The 18836-nt window shown below is 42.7% G+C and overlaps 2 protein-coding genes across 5 annotated transcripts in view; one reads left to right on the forward strand and one right to left on the reverse strand.

Annotated features, from left to right (window-relative positions):
- Positions 1-2657, forward strand: part of SMARCAD1 (SWI/SNF-related, matrix-associated actin-dependent regulator of chromatin, subfamily a, containing DEAD/H box 1) — a 66068-nt gene extending 63411 nt beyond the window's left edge. For all 3 annotated transcript variants that reach the window (XM_040967370.1, XM_040967369.1, XM_040967368.1), the window contains one exon: positions 710-2657. In XM_040967370.1, the coding sequence (XP_040823304.1) occupies positions 710-771 (62 nt within the window). In that variant the 3' untranslated portion in view covers positions 772-2657. The remainder of the gene's footprint in view (positions 1-709) is intronic.
- Positions 2658-5071: 2414 nt separating this feature from the next.
- Positions 5072-18836, reverse strand: part of HPGDS (hematopoietic prostaglandin D synthase) — a 34671-nt gene continuing 20906 nt past the window's right edge. For both annotated transcript variants that reach the window (XM_040967371.1, XM_040967372.1), the window contains exons 3-6: positions 17176-17268; positions 13572-13681; positions 7294-7392; positions 5072-5420 (exon numbers count right to left, since the gene is read on the reverse strand). In XM_040967371.1, the coding sequence (XP_040823305.1) occupies positions 5256-5420; positions 7294-7392; positions 13572-13681; positions 17176-17268 (467 nt within the window). In that variant the 3' untranslated portion in view covers positions 5072-5255. The remainder of the gene's footprint in view (positions 5421-7293; positions 7393-13571; positions 13682-17175; positions 17269-18836) is intronic.

Here is an 18836-nt window from a genome sequence, read left to right on the forward strand (position 1 = left end):
AAAACAGAAGTGATCTTCCATACACTGGTTCACTCCCCAAATGGTCACAGAGGCCAGAGCTCAGCTGATCTGAAGTGGAGTCAGGAGCTTTTTCTGGGTCTCCCACATGGGTGCAAGGGCCCAAGGGCTTGGCCATTTTTCCCTGCATTTCCTAGGCCATTATTAGCAGGGAGCTAGATCAAAAGTGGGGAAATAAGGACACAGATTAGCTCCCATATGGGATGCCTGCATCACCAGCTGTGCTTTACCCACTACTAAGCAGCACCCACCCCTACCTTACAGTTTTAGATAAGTGCAAGAAAATCAAATGTGGGGGGATTTGGTAGGATTTGGGGGCTTCGGTGTCTATTTTCCCTGCTCAATTTGTTTAAAAGATGTTTCAGTTTGCAAGTGGAAGAAGTAAATACTATGTAGTATATGAATTAGATTATTACCTGAAGTATCTATAATATGTTTTGTTATAGATCTATATCTAAATATAATGTCAGAGCCATAACCTAAGATTGGTATGCTGAAATATGAGTGAGAGTGCAGAGTGAGCAGCCCTGAGATTGTAGGGGTTTGGGAAGGTTGCTGAACCAGACTGGGCCTTCAGAGACGAGTAGGGATTTGCCATCAGGAAAAAAAAAGATGATGCATATTGCAAGAAATAAGCTTTTTTTTTGCTTTTTTTTTAAATTAAACTTCTCTTGCACTTTCTGACCTGCAGGTGATGAAGGGAGTATGCCAGCAGATATAGCCACATTACTAAAGACATCAATGGGCCTGTGAATTACAACTACCGATGCCTATTTGATAAGGAAATATCAACTTGGTGCCCTCAAGGACATTTACATTATGATGACCATGGGGTTTATGAACATTTATACCTTTTTATAGTTTCCATATTGCATTTCTCATAGTATGGACAACTTTCTTGCCACTAACAACTCTCCAGATGCTCACACATGAGATTTCGTAAAAAGCCACAAATATGTAGTCCTGAAGATGTGGAAGAATCATTTTACAAAGCAGTTTTCTGAATGGGGATTAGTTGGTGATTGTTTGTAACAAATATGCTAATGCTTTAGAAATGTCAGTATTTTTGTAATTATTTCTACCTCCAAATATATATATATTGTCTTTCACTGGATAATGTGTGTAGATTTTTACATGTGCCTTATTTGACAATGCTTATGTCTTGTTTTTGCTTGTGTCATTTGAGGTCTTGTTTTATTATGTTAGTTTAAAGAACACAGCTGTATAGATGATACCGCTTTCATTTTGTTGCTATTTGAAGCAGATGTTCACCAATGTCAGCAAGAACTCAACCTGAATTTCAACGTGGCATTCCATACACTAGCATCCCCCAGGTCCTCTCAAATACGTCGGTTCAGACAGATTTGTTTGGTTAAGGCACTAAGTTGTTTTCTGGTGAATAGTAACTAAAGCCCTCCTCTTGTTCCGTGAATTAATTCTTTCTGTTTGTTTCCCTCCTGCACTAATGGTGCTTCTTAACCTGCCTCTTCTTGTGCATGTTTTCATTGATTTCCCTCTCCTGGCTTTTGCTTCTCTTAAAAACTGTTGCCCAGTCACTTCTGCTCCAGTTCTCTTCCTCTCTGAACACTGGCTCCTTCCTGCCACATCCCCACACATCAACGAAATGTTGGTGACATTTTTCTGTCTTGGCAGAACAAACTAACTTTAAAGCTATTTCACTTCAAAGCAAACTGGATGTGACATCATGTTAAGGCAGCATTAGGAACTGCATGGAAATAGGTTATATTACCTTAAACTCTTATCAAAATATAATTTACCAGTTTCCAGAATTTTAACTACAGGACCGCCTGAAGAGAGAGCCATTGTTTAATTCCAATTCAGTGTGGGTGACATAGTGAAATTTAGAAGTAAAGTTGTCTATTTGATACTTAACTTTTTATTAAAATCTTTCTTTAAAAATTTGCCTGTCGGGGCTATAATGCTGTTTTATTATACATTCTTTGTATAACTTGTGAGTTTCATGTGTTTTGTTTTTATTATGTAAATATTGTTATAAATAAACTTATTTATAAATCAGAGACTTGTTAATTATTGGAGACCATACTTTCCAAGGCATCCTAACTTGCTAAGATGCTAGGTAGTAGAACTCTCTGGACTTAGAACATGAATAAAACTCTTAAAGTGGTCCTTCAGCTATTACAAGCTCTTACAAGCTCGTGACTCAGTATACTTCCCAAACTTCAAGTTATGTTGAACACACTGAATATGTCTCAGTGTCATAGGGCTAAAAGAAATTTGAAAATGTTAATACTACCTCTTCTTGCATCACCGTACCTGTGTCCCTTAGTCAAATTGTTAAATATTACCTTTTAAAAATCAGACAATAGATTCCTCATAATTTTTCTGTATTTCTGTGTTTTCATTGGTAGACTGATTCTTTTGTTGTTGTTGTTGCTACATCTGCAATTTTATTTCAAATGAAATGTAGTTGGCTTCTCCCTGTAATGCTCTATTGTGTCTTAGGCTTAATAAAAATATTTGTGATTATAAGTTGTATTTTCACAAACAGTTTGCAACCCTCTGTCACCTTACCCTTGAAATATATAATATTGAGCACAAATGCTATCGTCTTATGTGCTTAATATTATCTGTTGATCAATAAATCGGGATTTATCAAGGACGATTCTCAACTGTCACTTCATTCGGCTAATGTTTTTAAATGTCTCAGTTATCAAGAAAGATGAGCAACCATATGTTGAAATAATGTTACCCGCCGAGGAGCTTTATAGTTCCTAAAGCAGATCACACCAGGGGAGAAGCCATGCTTTCGGGTGTTTTACGTACTTGTAACTTTATGCCAATACATATTTATGCTGAAATATTTTTATTGTTCCTAGTATTTGGTTTTCCTGTATTTTTGAGAGAACAAAAACATCCAGAAGTTTGGTTTCTGTGTAACTTTTAGGCTGAAACTTAAGCAATCCATAGAATAAAGGAATTGCTGCTTCTGCTTCTTATTCCCAAGATGTTTTTCTTTTTTTCCCTTCTGAAGGTAATTACACAGTTCAGCTTTCCCTGATGGAACCTTACCCTTTGTCTTCCTCTCCAAACAAGGAAATGTTTAATTGGGGAGAAGGGTGGAGTAGTAGAATGTTTGTTCTGTGAAAATGGTGCCCTAAAGATGATGCTGAAATTAACATGCCTTATAAAGTGCTTTGTGTTTTATGTTTGATTTATGATTTTAAGCACATAGATTGTGTTGAGTTTTCATATTTTTGAATAAACATTGTATTCATTACATTTATTAAATTGTACACTCATTAAGAATTAGAAATATAATAATGTGGATGAAATAGCCATGTATGAAGAGGAGGAAAAGTTACTTGTATTATCTACAATACAATTGGAATTTCTTTGTTAAATGTAACATTCTTTCCTATATAATGTATTGATGACATAAGGGGAATGAAAAAGCGATTGGTTCACTTTTATTTACTCCTAAAGATACTTTTTTTGAAAGGAAAATGATCTTCAGTCTTTCTTTTTAACACCCACAACACCAGGGCTGGGAGCCAGGAGTTCTGTCCATGTCTCCTGTGACAGAGGCCCAAGTAACTGGCCATCCTCCACTGCCTTCCAAGGCAGGAAGCTGGATCAGAAGCAGTGTCCAGGATTCGGACTGGCCCTCTGATGTCTGGCCATGGCAAGCAGCAGCTCCCCCTGCACTGCAGTGCGTGTCCCGATCATTCTTCTTTTTTAAAGAGTTATTTTTATTGCAGAGTCAGGAGAGAGAAAGATCTTCTGTCCAATGATTTACTCCCCAAGTGACCACAGTGGCCAGACCTGCAGTGATTCGAAGCCAGGAGCCTCTTCCGGGTCTCCCACACAGGTGCAGGATACCAAAGCTTTGGGCCAGGATTAGAACTGGAGCCCCTATGGGATCCTGGCATGTGCAAGGTGAGGACTTTAGCAGCTAGGCTGCTGTGCCAGGCCCTCATCCCTATCATTTTATCAGCAGCCTTTAGTTTGAAAGTTTGATCCAAAGGAGGGTGCTTGTGAAATACGTTGTTTCTAGGATGTAATCCTTAGTGGTTTGTATAAAGTATTTAGCATTTTCCCCAATTTCACAGGGTTGTTGAGTGGAAAGGAGCACCTACAGTAACAGCACACCTGGGTGCCTTTTCTCATTCTTTTGCACCCCATCTGTTTCTATGACAAGAAATACTTAAACATTTCTAATATCAAGCCTAACTTTGCTATTTATTGTTAGTGGTTTATATTTGGGGGAGGGGTGTTATTTGGAAAATTCCGTTTAAATGACTTGTTGCCATGCTTGGTTCTTGTTTTGCACACAGTAGAATGGGACCAAAAATGTGCCTTCAAGTTATAACTGTACAAACGATCTTAAAACATCGGGAATGGGCCTTCGTGGTGCCTCAACATGATAATCCTTCACTTGTGTTGCTGGCATCTCATATAGGAGCTGGTCCTCGTTCCAGCTGCTCCACTCATGTGCAGCTTCCTGCTTATAGACTCAGAAAGCAGTGGGGGATGGCTCATGTTCGTGGGCCCCTACACCCACATGGGGCTCCTGGCAGATGTAAGGCAAGGACTTCAGCCAGTAGGCTCCCAGTGCTGCCCCTCCCCCCCCCCTTTTTTTTTGTCACAGCCAACTTGCTCATTTATGTATGGTCACTTTTATTCAAGTTCCCTACCTGCAGATCTATTGCCTTTTGAACTGCAGCAGTATTAAAATGTCAAAGTTAGTTCTTTCTTTTCTTTTGTAAAGAGGAATTTATGCATTTGAAAGAAGAGGAGGAAAAGTGCTGGCTGACTCCCAAACAGCCACATCCTGGAGCCTGGAACTGCATTTGGGTCTTCCACATGGGTGGCTGGGGTCCAAACATCCGGGCCATTAGCATGCAGCAGAATCAGACCAGCCAGGACTCCAACCAGTGCTTAAAGGCTACTAGTGTGCAAAGTTTATACTTAATTGGGGGAGAATTAAATTCATGCATATTAGAACCAGGGTAACATGCCATCTACCTATATTGTAAACTAGTTTTCCTCAATTATAAATGCCATGAAAATATTCTAAAGAAATTTTATTAAGCATATATAGAAATACTAGAAACTTAATGCATATGTGTTAAAAGCAGGAAAACAGCATAGCAGAAGCCAGAGGCGTGTTGGAGGTCGGAAGTGTGGATTGTTTGCTGAATTGGCAGGACAGGTGAGTCTGGCCTGAGAGATGCTGTGGAGGCAGCACATCCCAGCTAGAATCTGGTCTGGGGTCTCTGCTGAATCCAATTAGCAATGGAAGGAAGGGCTTGCACTCTCTTTCGTAAGGTTTCCAGCCTCGGATGCATGTCCAGCAAGTCAGGTTTCAAGAGTAAAAGAGTGGTACTGCATATATCCCAGTAGAAATCTGCCCAAGTGACCTGGTTTACAGAGGGAAAAAACAAAAGCCTCTTGATTAATGCATAAACTAGCAGCATTTCAAAATTACAGTTCCTTCAATCTAAAAGACATTTTTTAAATTCACAATTTTTGTTATTACAAAAGCAGAATGTTATGATAGAAATTTGGAAAATTACAGGTAACATCCCTCAAAAGCCAGTAGTTGCTATTAACACCTTAAGATATAAGGTGTTTTTCTAGGCAGATGATCAACAGAAAAGAATGTATTCCTAGCAAGCCGATATCATGGCTCAGCAGGCTCATCCTGAGCTCTGTGGCACTAGCATCGCTATGGGCAGCAGTTTGTGTCCTGGATGCTCCACCTCCTATCCAGCTCTCTGCTTATGGCCTGGGAAAGCAGCTAATGATGGCCCAAATGCTTGTGAGCCTATATCCATGTGGGAAACCTGGAAGAGGCTCTTGCTTTCTGGCTTCAGGTAAGCTTAGCTCTGGCTGTTGTGGCCACTTTTGGAATGAACCAAAGGACGGAAAACCTCTCTCCTCTTTGTTAAAGAAAATAAATATAGAGGCCCAGCACAACGACTCAATGGCTAAATCTTGACCTTCTAAGCACTAGTATCCCATATGGGTATCAGTTCATGTCCTGGCTGTTCCGCTTCCCATCCAACTCCCTGCTGTGGCTTGGGAAAGCAGTTGAGGATGGACCCTGCACCCACGTGGGAGACCCAGAAGAAGCTCCTGGCTTCCAGCTTTGTATCAGCTCAGCTCCGGCATTACAGCCATTTGGGGAGTGAAAAAGCAGGTGGAAGATCTTTATCTCTGTCTCTGCAAACCTGCCTTTCCAGTAAAATCTTTTAAAAATAAATTTTAATAAGGAAAAAATGTATTTCTAGAATGAAAACATATAGTTCATGATGCTCTGAGTCCTTGGGCCCTGAACCCACTCGGGAGTCCTGGAGGAGACTCCAGGCTCCCGGCTTTGGACTGGCTCTGCTCCAGTCATTGCATTTATCTGGGGAATGCATCTGCAGATGAAATTCTCTCTCTCTCTCTACATATATATATAGACTCTCTGGTCTATAACTCTGCCTTTGAATTTAAAAAATAAATCAATTCTTAAAAAATAAACTCTGGCAGTAGTTGTGTTACACTCTGCTTCTCGTTTATTCTGTCCATTGTGGTTAATGTTCCTGCTGCAAGTTAAATTGTTCTGTCTTTGCCCAAATGCAAGTCAACAGAACTGGGCTTCCGAATCCTTTGGCTATGACTCCAGTTTGGACAATGGCCAGGGCATCCCCACCTGGTCTTTACATTGTGCCAAACAGAGAAAAAGCCATTTTGGCAAGAATCTCCTTCATACGGCAGCGAGCCGAATGTGGGTGCTTGCGGTTTGGTCGTGGTTTCAAGAAAAGAGCCACACAATCCTTTGGTTGTCTTAGCTAGGAAAAAGGACAGATGAATTTAGACTGTTACCTCTAAGTCAGATTCAGGAATGCCATATTAACTTTACTTATCTTAAGTCTTTATCTCCCTTCCCCTAACTGAAGATTGTGGTTTTTAATCAATCACATCTGCATAATTCCTAAACAGTTAGGTCTGAGGCCTGCTGAAGTTAGGAGCCAGGGAATCCACCCAGATCTGCCACATGGGTGTGGTACTTGGGCCGTCTGCTGGTTTCCCAGGTTCCTTAGCAGGCAGCAGGACTGCAAGCAGACCCTGAAGAATCCAAATTGGTGCTTCTGTATGAGATGCCAGCACTTCAAGCGGTGGCTTGACCTACAACACTGGCCCCTACAAGTGTTTTTTCTTAAGCTTTTTTTTTTTTTGTCTATGTTTTCATTTAAATATGTATCTGCATATTTACTTCTATTTTCTACGATATAAAATACTCACGGAGTTACCAATGAACCACTCTTTTTCTCCTAAATATGTGTCCAGATCTTGCAGAAGGTGAGGTGCTTCACCCGTGAGCAGCTCTTGAAACACCTGATTCTGGGAAAGAGAGAAAAGATCACTTTAATGAGAAGAAAGATAAGCCATGTGATTTGCAGAGCAGGTATATTTCTTCATCTTTATTCTTCCACGTGAGTTCATAAATGCAGAAAAGTTTTTACAGTTTTAAAACTGATGACATTAGGGATGTTGATCTGTTTATCTGTAGGTGCTAGTCATCCATCTTTTAAAAACAAGATTTTTTATTTTTATCTGAAATGCAGATTGATAAAGTGAAGGGGAGACAGAGAGGAAGATCTTCTGTCTGATGATTCACTCCGCAAATGGTCTCAACAGCCAGAGCTGAGCTGATCTGAAGCCAGGAGCCAGAAGCTTCTTCTGTGTCTCCCATGCTGGTGCAGGGTCCCAAACCTTTGGGCTGTCCTCCACTGCTTTCCCAGGCCACAGGCAGGGAGCTGGATGGGAAACGGGTCCACCGGGATTAGAAACGGCACCCATATGGGATCCCAGTGCATGCGAGGTGAGGACTTAACCACTGCGCTATCTCGCCGGGCCCTAGAAAAACTCAGTTTAAAAAACATCCATCAAAATTACATAAACAAAATAATGAGGCCACCATTGATGGTGCAGCACACCAAGCCTCAGCTCAGACACTGGCACAGCATCTCAGAGTGTCCATTCAGCTCCTCTGTTTCCTGTCCAGCTCCCTCGTAATACCATTGGGAATCACTTCTCCACTCACATAGCAGACCAGGATAGAATTCTTGCTTTCTCTCTGGCCATGGGAGCCATCTGGGGAGAGCCATAGGATTTATGTCAATCCCACCATTCTCAATTCATACTCTGCTCTTCATGTGATGAAACTCAACTCACATACACCAAATAACCAAGGGAAAACGAGTGGCAAGTGCAAGGAATGTTAGATTGACCAAAGTCCAGAGACCTATTTGCTATCAACCTTTTAAGTTGTAACTAGAACTTTGCAGCAACAAGCACTGAAACATTTGTAATTCCTGTACATTTGGTAGATTTGTAAAGCACATATAGCACCAAGAATATTTTTTCCGTTCTCCTTATTTCTCGGTATTTGGCTTTGAAATTTTTAACTTGACCACAAGGTGGCAGCAGTGTAACTAACTACAGCGAGATTATGGGAGGAATTACACCTGTGACACTATTCGTTTTACACTGCTGGCCAGGTGTTAATTAAATAATCCGTGGTTATCAACAATGTTTCTGTAACATGTTATCGCTTCCTATGTTTTGTTCATGCACTTGTATGTCTAATGACCTGTGAGATGGTTTGGGAGGTAGTATGCCAAGGCATTCTAACAGAAAGGCACTGTGTTTCTTTGCCAACGTTCTGAGAGCACTTTGCTGCAGCCCTGGCCGCTGTGGCAGCGGGAGCCCTGGCCACAGAAAGGTGGAAAACGGAGCAGCGGAGCAAAGCAGATTGAGAAGGTGACACATTGTCCCTGAGTGGAGTCATTGGCACGTGACACAAAAATCTATAGACACTGTTTGGAAAATGAGGAGTAGGCATCTATTTGTCTCCAGAAATGAATATGTAAATGAGAGAAGCCACAGCTGACATGTCTAAAGAAAATCAGTTATCACAGAGCTTTATGTCAGAACCGTATTAATGATAACAGCTGGAATGTATTGAACATTTGTTCCCTAGCTATAATTTTATCTGCTATCATTCAGTTCCTCCAACATCCTTCAAAACAGATCTGTCCTAACACTCGTTTAGAGACAGAGAGTTGCAACTCTAAGTAGGAGCTCAGAAAAAAGCAAGGGATAAACCCAATGGCATCTAGAGCTGGCAGGCTCACTCTGGGGCCCCAGTGCATCTCTATCCTTCTTTATCATAGCTAAGCTCTTCTTTAATTGGCTAACTTTCCCCTTGCAAGTGCCAGCATTCCCATATGGGTGTTGGTTCATGTCCCGGCTGCTCCATTTCCCATCCAGCTCCCTGCTTGTGGCCTGGGAAAGTAGTCAAGGTTGGCCCAGAGCCTTGGGACCCTGCACCCGTGTAGGAGACCTGGAAGAAGCTCCTGGCTCCTGGCTCCTGGCTTTGGATCTGCTCAGCTCCAGCCGTTGCAGGAATTTGGGGAGTGAACCAGCAGACAGGAGATCTTTCTCTCTGTCTCTCCTTCTCTCTGTGTAAATCTGCCTTTCCAATAAAAAATAATTTTTAAAATAAATAAAAGGCCTTGTCCTGGTAGGTGCAAGTGTATGTGTGTGTGTGTGTGTGTGTGTGTGTGTGTGAGTGTGTGTCTCCCACAAGCACAAACTTGATGTTTTTATCAAGTCGGCATATATAAATACTTTTATCTCGAAATATTTCTATTCAGACCTGCGGGTCCTAATAAAACAAAGTATTTCAAATAGATGTGCTTAGGTGAATCAATAAAATACCACTTGCTGTTCTGTGCCACGGCCTTTGGCCCTAGGCCCTGGCACATAGATATGCATGCACAGCTGTTTTGAACAGCTGCTGGCATTGAGCACTACACCCGGGCAGCTAAGAACACGGATGGAAATTCCTTGGGTAGCATTTGCTGGCTTGACAGCTTGAGCCAAGCATTTTACACAACATGCCTCTCTGTTTTCCTCTGGCAACTCGGGACAGCAACAGTTGCATCCCTGGGTGGTGCTCTGGGAGGGAGTCAGACAAGCAAGCCCTCAGGACAGAGCTGATGGGGCTCTGGGTGCTGGAGCCCGGCTGTCCGTCACTGCTGTGACTTGGAGTGACTCTGGAACCTCTCTCTCTACTTCTTCATCTGAAAAGTCAGCCTGTCCAGAAGCAGCCCTTCTCTCAGAGGAGGCCAGGGTGGGCTGAGCGTGGCAATCCACGCTAAAGGGGCCAGGGAGACAGGGTTTGTGCCTGGCGAGTGATAAGCAGCTGTCCAATCAGACTTTCAACAAATTGATGCCTAACCTCGTGAAATGCAATATGCTGGGTAGGGGAGGGTGCACCAGCTGAACAGGGCAGGTTGGAACCCGGCCTGGCCGACATAGCCTCCTAGGGGACCTCAACAACCAACAGGTAAACACCTTCAGAAACAGAGGTTGCAGTGAGAACCATATAGGAGGCTAGCACTGGGATAGATCAAAACGGCTCATTTAGGATCCTGGAGAAAGAGGATGGCAACTGTTTCTATCGTAAAACCACAGTAATGCCTTTACACACACATAACCCACAACCCACATGGAGCAGGCGGGAGAGGAGACAAAAGGAAGCAAAATTTGACGTTTTAAAGCAGGCATCTGCATGGCACCTGCAAAGGGATGCTGAGAACTAACCCTGGTCCACACCAAGAGATTCCCCAAGAGTTGGGCAATGACAGGGCAGAGCTCAGCTTGGGGTTACAGGCCAGGGCAGAGGACAAAGATGGGTGGAGAGCTACAATGGTGAGGTTTCTCCTCAACTTCACACAGACAACGGCCCCACTTCATTCCTCGCAGTGCACTGCAGGATGAAACGCTTACAGATGGTCCCTGGGCAGGAGGACATCACGCACGCCAGATGTGCCTCAGGAGAGGATTCTGTGAACACCTGCCTGCTACCTGCTCACTATGAGCCTCATGGGCCTCTCCTTCCTGCGTGCCTCTGGGACACAGGCAGCCGGGCCCCTGGATCTGGGCTGAAAATTAGTCTTCTCCAGAAACCACCACCATCAGGATGCCTGACGACCATGCTCTTAGGGAGTGTCCCTCACAGCGCCTCAAGATCCCCCAAATCCATAACGCCCTGCTGAGAGTTTTGAGTAATCTCTTAAAATTCCCTGCTTTTCATCTTTTTCATAGATTATTAAAAATGGATCTCTCCCAGAAGAAACACCAGCTAGGGTACAAACGCAATTTCTCAAACATATTCTAGGCAAATAGAGGATATTATGTTCATGTGATACAAATAAGACTCCATTGAAGACACACAACACTATCATAAAGAACGCCTACGAATTTTAAAACACAATATTAGGCACTTAAAATCTGAGACAAAAGTTTATGAAGTTGGAGAATTCTTTCTGAATGTAGTGTTTAAAAAACAGAAAAGTGCCCGGCGTGATAGCCTAGTGGCTAGAGTCCTTGCCTTTCACACACCGGGATTCTATAAGGCACCAGTTCTAATCCCGGTAGCCCCGTTTCACATCCAGCTCCCTGCTTGTAGCCTGGGAAAGCAGTCGAAGATGGTCCAAAATCCTTCAGACCCTGCACCTGTGTGGGAGATCCAGAAGAGGTTCCTGGTTCCTGACTTTGGACAGCACAGCTCTGACGATTGGGGCACTTGGGGAGTAATCAATGGATGGAAGATCTTCCTGTCTGTCTCTCCTCCTCTCTGTATATCTGACTGTGATTATATATATATATAATCCTTATATTATATGATATATATAATCCTTATATATATATAATCTTATATATATATACACATATTTGTATAAAAGAAAGGATATATATATATAAAAGAAAGGATGACTGTATGGACCACAGAAATTCTATTATACTGGGACAAAGCAAATAAAGGGGAAAGAAACCATAAGTGAAATGCCTCAAAGATATTTTCTTGAATTAGGATTACTACTCTCTGCTTGCATTTGATCTTAGTCCACAAGCCAAGAAGCAGTGAGCAACCCTGACTGAAGAGGCCTAGCAAGGCGACAGCAGAATGGAGGAAGGCGCGGCCATGCCAAGACACAGCTCTGTACCATTTTAGAACTCCAAGGCCAGGTTCCACCCTTGGAGGGGGAAAACGATATCACATTCAAAATGTCACTAATCACAGCAGCTTAAAGTTCATAACAGCTAGATAACCATAGATAATGCCTCCCAAGCACGATGCAAGAGCTGTTTTCAACACAGAATTCTACAACTGAAAAGCAACTATCAAAATGAAGTAAGAACAGCAAAGCCCCAACGTTGGCTTCCTTTGATCAGTAAGCTATTGGAGGACGACTTCATAAAAGCAGGATGGAACACAGAAAAAAGAGCCTGGGAAAATGGTAAGAGAGGCAGCCAAGGTGACAGTGAAGAAGCAGGAAAGCAACAGCACATCCCAAGTGGTGGCAATGGAACCAAGTTCAGGCTGCTTGACTCGCAAGACAAACATATTCGCTGCATCTGTCGTCATCTTACCTCCTTGCCGTGACTGGAGTGCTAGAGGATCTGCTCCAGGGAAGCAGTGCAGTAAACTAAGAAGGAGGGCATTACCCAGGAATCAACTCCAGCAGCAGAGACAACAGCGCAGGGACAGCGGTGGAGGGAAAGCCAAGGACGGCAGCTGTGCAGGAATCCAAGCAAGCCCTGAAAAGGAGAGCCGAGATAACCAGATCCCCCCCAGGAAACAGTCACAGAGGATCTGCTGCTTTTGACCTTGTGGGAAGATCATGGCTGGCCATTGGATAGTGTGGAAGATCCCCCAGAGGGAGGGAAACACCAAAGTGGGACACAATTCTGTACAGATTTGCATCTGACTACTAATGTAATCAGTAAGTCCTGACCTAACCTAAACATTTCAGTTTTAATTTATGTGGAGCTTGGAGAAAGAGATTCAGAGATGATTCTAAGAGGTTAAACCTTTAGTTCAATTTAGTTTAGTAACTTTTTTTTTTTTTTTTGAGATGCGTGTATTTATTTGAAAGCTAGAATTAGAGGGAGCAGGAAAGGGGAAGCAAGATCTTCTGTTTGCCAACTCACTCCCAAATGGCTATTATGGAGTTTGGTACATGGTGCATAACAGAACTTGGGCCATTTCCTCTACTCTCCCAGACATATTAGCAGGACGCTGGCTTGGAAGTGGAGCAGCTGGGGCTAGAACCTGTGTACCTACGGGATGCCAGTGTCTCAGGCAGAGATTTAACCCATTGCATCACAACATCTTCCTCAAGAGATGAATTATGATTGCCATTGCAAGAAGTCCATAGACACTGTCTTAAGTTGGTTAATCAAATAAAACTATATTTATACATCCTGGAGAAATACGGAGAGTATAAATCCCCCCCCAAAAAAATCCCAGAGCATGAAAAAGGTTACATTTAGCAGAGGGTTAATGTGAGAGGCATACTTTCCTTTGAAATTTAAATATAACTTGATGGTTTAAAGCTACACATTGATATTACTTAACACCAGAAAGTGTGTCTTAGCACCACCTATCGTAATTTCTGGCAAGCGACACGTGATTGGTAGCGGTGACAGCGAAGTGACCACATTACTTTTCTATCTTGATTCTTCTCTGCCCAAGGAAAACGTGACATGAAATCATCCAGTGTGTCCACAATTGCATCAACTTGACATTGTTCCATTTCTGTTTTTCCAGCCAAATCTATGGAGCACAGAGATGCCATTTTATGATCACGAACTCACTGAATTTCATTTGCTATATCACAAAGTTTGCTTCTCTTAGGCAAAATGTTTCTATGTTGGAAAAGTCAAAGACAAATGAAATGGTCATCAGTGGAGATTAGCTTCACACCTGTTCTTAACCGTGTCGCAAAATTCCTTATTTATTTTCCTTGTTAGCGACCACAGGTACCTAAATGTCACCTTGCTCTTCGTTTTCAGTACACCAGATTTCCACTCATTTTCCTTATTAGGTTTCTTTCCCATTTTTTGACAATTCAAACAACATTGCAATAACTCATAGCTACAATGTATTCAATTGCTTTCCTTATAATTTTTGTTGAGCATTTATTTTCTACTCAGAGACTCACAGTTTAAAATGCTGGCGGTTCCTTTTTCTCTTTTTTTAATCATTCTTTTTACTCGTAAATCATTGCTCTAAGTATTTTCTCATGGGTTTCAATGTATTTGCTTAATTTATTTTTGTTTTATTAGAGAGGCCCAATGAGACAATGAGAGAGAGAGAGAGATCTTTCATCCATTGGTTCATTCCCCAAATTTCTGCAACAACCAGGCCTGGCCAGGATGAAGCCAAGAACTCAGAATTCCATCGCGGTCTCTCACTAGGGCAGTAGATCCTCAACCTGGTTGGGCGCAACACCCCCTCTCCCCCACAGTGACTTAGCAGGGGACTGGAGCTGCTGGGTCCTGAGCCAGGTACTCCCACATGGGTGGTAGTCTCTCAAGAGGTGACTTAAGCCTCTGTGCCAAAGTCCTGCTCCTCACGTTGTTTTATTTAAAACGATTCAATGCAAAAACACTCTCATAGAAATGACTTCTGTGCAACTGCATACATTCACTAAAAATTGACAACTGTATACTGACAACAGTGAACTATGCATACATTCTACCTCGTGAAAGCTGCAAAAAGCAGAACAAATGCACTAGGGAGTTTGAGTTCCTGCATAAACGGTGTGCAGTTTTCTCCGGAGCATTCAAAGCTCGCAGTCCCTTAGAATCTGTTGGAGGTTCTCATCACCCACTTTCTCCCTGCTGTGGCATCCACACCAAAGCTTGGTGAATGGAAGACTTCTCTCTTTCTCTTCTGTATCCGTTTAGTTCTGCCTTTCAAGTAGATAATCTCAGGCTATATTTTTAGTCGAAAAAGGTAGGCTCATTTCTCTCAGCCTCCTTTCGGATATGTGTGAGTGAGTACTTTTTTTTGCTTCTAAGCTTTCTTCAACAAATCCAAACACCCTACCTTATAACAATTCTTCCTTTAACATTTTTTTTAAAAGATTTATTCTATCTGCTGGTTCACTCCCCAAGTGGCCACAATGGCCAGAGCTAAGCCAATCCAAAGCCAGGAGCCAGGAGCTTCTTTCAGGTCTTCCGTGCAGGTGCAGGGTCCCCAAGGGCCAGCCTCTACTGCTTTCCCAGGCCACAAGCAGGGAGCTGGATGGGAAGTGGAGCAGCCGGGATAGGAATCAGCACCTACATGGGATCTTGGCTCATACAAGGCAAGGACTTTAGCCACTAGGCTACCAGTGCTGGGACCCAAAGTTCCCTTTTTAAATTCAGCAGTTACTGAACCCCAATAATGAGTCAGCTCCAACTGGGCTGTATTATTGTTGAATAAAAAATGATAATTTTTTTGCCCACATGGCACATAGGTTCAACTGGAGAAGACCAACATCAAGCCGAATGACCCAGCTGGAGTCAGCAGCGTGGTATTCCAAGTTGAGCATGGCCTGTAGTGCTGTCATTCCTTTTGGATACTGTTTGTGTGCCCTAATGTTTCACGTTTCCAGCAGCTAATGCACTCAGGAAAACAGCAGAGGATGGCTCAAGGATGTGGGCCCGTGCACCCAGGTGGGAGACCCAAATGAAACTTCTGGCTTCAGCCTGACCCACCCGCAGCCATGTGGCCATTTGATGAGTGAATGGAAGAACTCTCTCTTTCTCTCCTACCTCCCTCTAATCCTGCCTTTCAAATAGATACAATAAATGCTTAAAAAATTATCTTCTCTCAAGGTCAAAAATTGCTGTCCAAATGCCAACTACTGTCCTGTCCTCCCTACACTGATCCAACATTCACAGGTTTACTCTTATTTTTCTGTCCCCTCTTCTTTGCCAAGGTCATCTGGACTACTCCCAGGAACCCTCGCCTGCTGCCCTGCAGTAATGTTGGGCTAGTGCAAGTATGATCAGAATCAGCTTCCTAAACTCACGACTGTAGCTGTGTTTCTTTCTAGGTAGCGGTCAGACCCAGCATTTCTGCTTCAGAAATCAGGCCTTGCTGGCGAGCCCTGCCAGTCAGAGCCAAGGGATCTTAGGTGTTTCTTGTGTCTCCTCCTTCCTGCTGCACACTGGAAAGCTTCTCGTTCTCATGCCCTTTTGCCTTGGTCTGGAACACTGCCACCCCGTGGTGCTCACAGCGAGATGCCCACATGAGGCTCCCAGAATCCAAGTTTTTGGAATTGACATTGAGCTTGAGTAATGTGTATTTCAATGAGCCTCTTACTGATCCTGATGTCCTTAAATTTTGAAAAACACTGATGCACAATTATAGGCATGCTTTATGTAAAAGACCAATTCAATTGTAATCTCCATTTGTTCTTTATTGCCAAACACCGTACTTGTGGAAATGTGCTAGTTTAGCACACACTACTGTACTTTAGTATGTGTTACTTTGTTTGATTTAAAGAAAAAAACTGGTATTTATGGCCCAGTTTATTTTTGGTGTAACCATAACAACCATGAGGTTATGACTTAGATCATGGTGATGGTGAGCTGCATAGGAGAATTGGCGATCCTGCAGATGGATGTGACAGAAAGAAGCTTTGCAAGAACCTACAGTAGCTTTTGACGTAGCTTTATATTCAGAAATACTGTGAGAGGGATAAGAGAGAAGAGAGAGGGTGGAGATGGAACCAGGTGGAAGAAAGGTGTCAGGCGCAGGTGAGTCCTGGGCTGCCCTTTTCTTTACTTCACATCAATGCCATGGGATACAGATGCTACCCCTGCAATCCAGAAATCCACACCCACATAAAGCAACCACAGATTCTGGGGTCTTCCTCCCCCATGACGAGGATGGAGGACATGATTTTGACAGTCCAAGGAATTTCAGCTTTTCTCCACCGTATGTGTCTCCTACTCATTAATCTTCTTTGATAATATAATACAGGAACAAAAGTTTGGCATGAGACAGACCTCTCCAGCAATTTCTGCACTCCCCAAAGGGCCTGAAGAGCAAGGAGGTGTGAGCTGAGAGGGCAAATACAAAATAAACATGTTGGCTTATCAGGCAGTCGTGGAACATTAAACTGGAAAGCGATAAAAATGGTGCATTTATACTTCTTTAGCTTTTAATTCCATTTACATTTGTACAACAGTATTCAATCACAAATAGTGAATGCCACATATATGTGTGTGTTTTTCATTTATCAAAAACCTTAAAGCCAATACATGAATTACCTGTGTTCTTGGCCAGGTATCTTGCTATTGCCAAGCTCTGGTGAAGGACAACTCCATCAACTTCCAAAATGGGGATTTTGTGAAATGGGATACCTTAAAATAAAGTTAGGGGAAAAAAAAAATCAACTTCCCAATAAAACCAAGAGCTTTGATACTAACATTTTTACTGAAATTTCGGGGGCGGGGGAGGGGTATGCTTTAAAGTCACAGAATTCTTTTCGTTTTCTTAATTTGTTTTTTTATTGGAAAAGAAGATCCAGAAAGAGGAGTTACAAAAAGATCTTCCATCTGCTGGTTCACTCCCTAGGAGGCCATAGTGGTCAGACAGAACTGAGCCAATCCAAAGCCAGGATCCACGTGCTTCTTCCGGGTCTCTGACACAGTTGCAGGGTCCCAAGGCTTTCGGGTCACCCTCTAGTGCTTTCCCAGGCCACAAGCAGAGAGGTGGATGGGAAGTGGAGCATCCAGAACATGAACTAGGATCCTGGCATGTGCAAGATGAGGATTTAGCCGCTGAGCCATCGTGCTAGGCACAAGTCACAGAACTCATAGCTAGTTACTCCTTAAGAAACAGTTTACAGCTTCTAGTGGAATCTTTACAGTTTATGCACTGTAAAAGTTTTAGAAGACCTGCGATGAAGTTAAGTCAGAATTCATTCTAAAATCCAAGTTTGAGGTCAGGAAGGAGCTTGGCATGGGATTTAAGACAGTACTTGGGACTCAAATACCAACTCATAGCTCCTGGGTGTGGGTTGAGATCCACTCTGGCTTCAACTTCCTGCTAACGTGTACCCTGGTGACCTAATCAGTTGCTTTGCTCCATGAGAGACATGGACTGAGTCTGAGACTCCTTGCTACCATCTAGCTCAGCCCCAGATGCTGTGGTCATCCGGGGAGTGAGCCAGCAAATAATCTTCCCATGGCTGACCCTATCTCTCTCTCTCTGCCTTTCAAATAAAGTGAAGGCAAAATTTAAAATAAATAACACATAGGGTCACATTGATGGTATATATTACATAATCTCACACACTTCCTACTTAAATTTTTTTTTTAATTAAAAACCTTTAAAAAAGCCAAATTTTCTGGTCCCAATCATAGATCATATTACCAGTTCTTTATTTTTTTTCATTTTTTTCATTATATTTTTGACAATCTTTACATAGTTAACTAGGGTAAAAAGGTTCAAGAGCTACAGAAAAGTGGGTAAGACTATTATTTCCATATTGTTTCCTTCATGTATCTGAGGTAAAGGGGGATATTGAGGGAGAAGCCCCACCTAGTCTCCCACCCACCCCAGGTCCTGAATGTGAGGCATGCTCTGAGATACTTGCTCAAGTGGTTTTGATAGTTCACCATTTATGAATCACTGCCAATCTCACCACTCCGAGCACGATGTGGTTGTTGAAGAATCCAATGATTAACACAGTCCATCTTGGAGTCTCCGTTTGCCCAGTATTTCGCTGCCAACATATAGCTGAGGTGGTTGATTGACTTGTTCTGTCCTCTGTCTTTTCTTGGTTAGGGTTCTGAGTCCGGCATTTCGATTGGGGAGATACCCAAAGAAACTTTGTCTCAGGTGTTCTCAGACCAGATTCTTGTATGTACTAGCAAGTACCGTCCATCGCCCTGATCAGCTGGTGGTTGCAATCGCTGGGTTGGTT

The sequence above is a fragment of the Ochotona curzoniae genome, unplaced genomic scaffold, assembly GCF_017591425.1.
Source record: "Ochotona curzoniae isolate NIBS_2020 unplaced genomic scaffold, NIBS_Ocur_1.0 scaffold_4506, whole genome shotgun sequence".
Lineage (NCBI taxonomy): Eukaryota > Metazoa > Chordata > Mammalia > Lagomorpha > Ochotonidae > Ochotona > Ochotona curzoniae.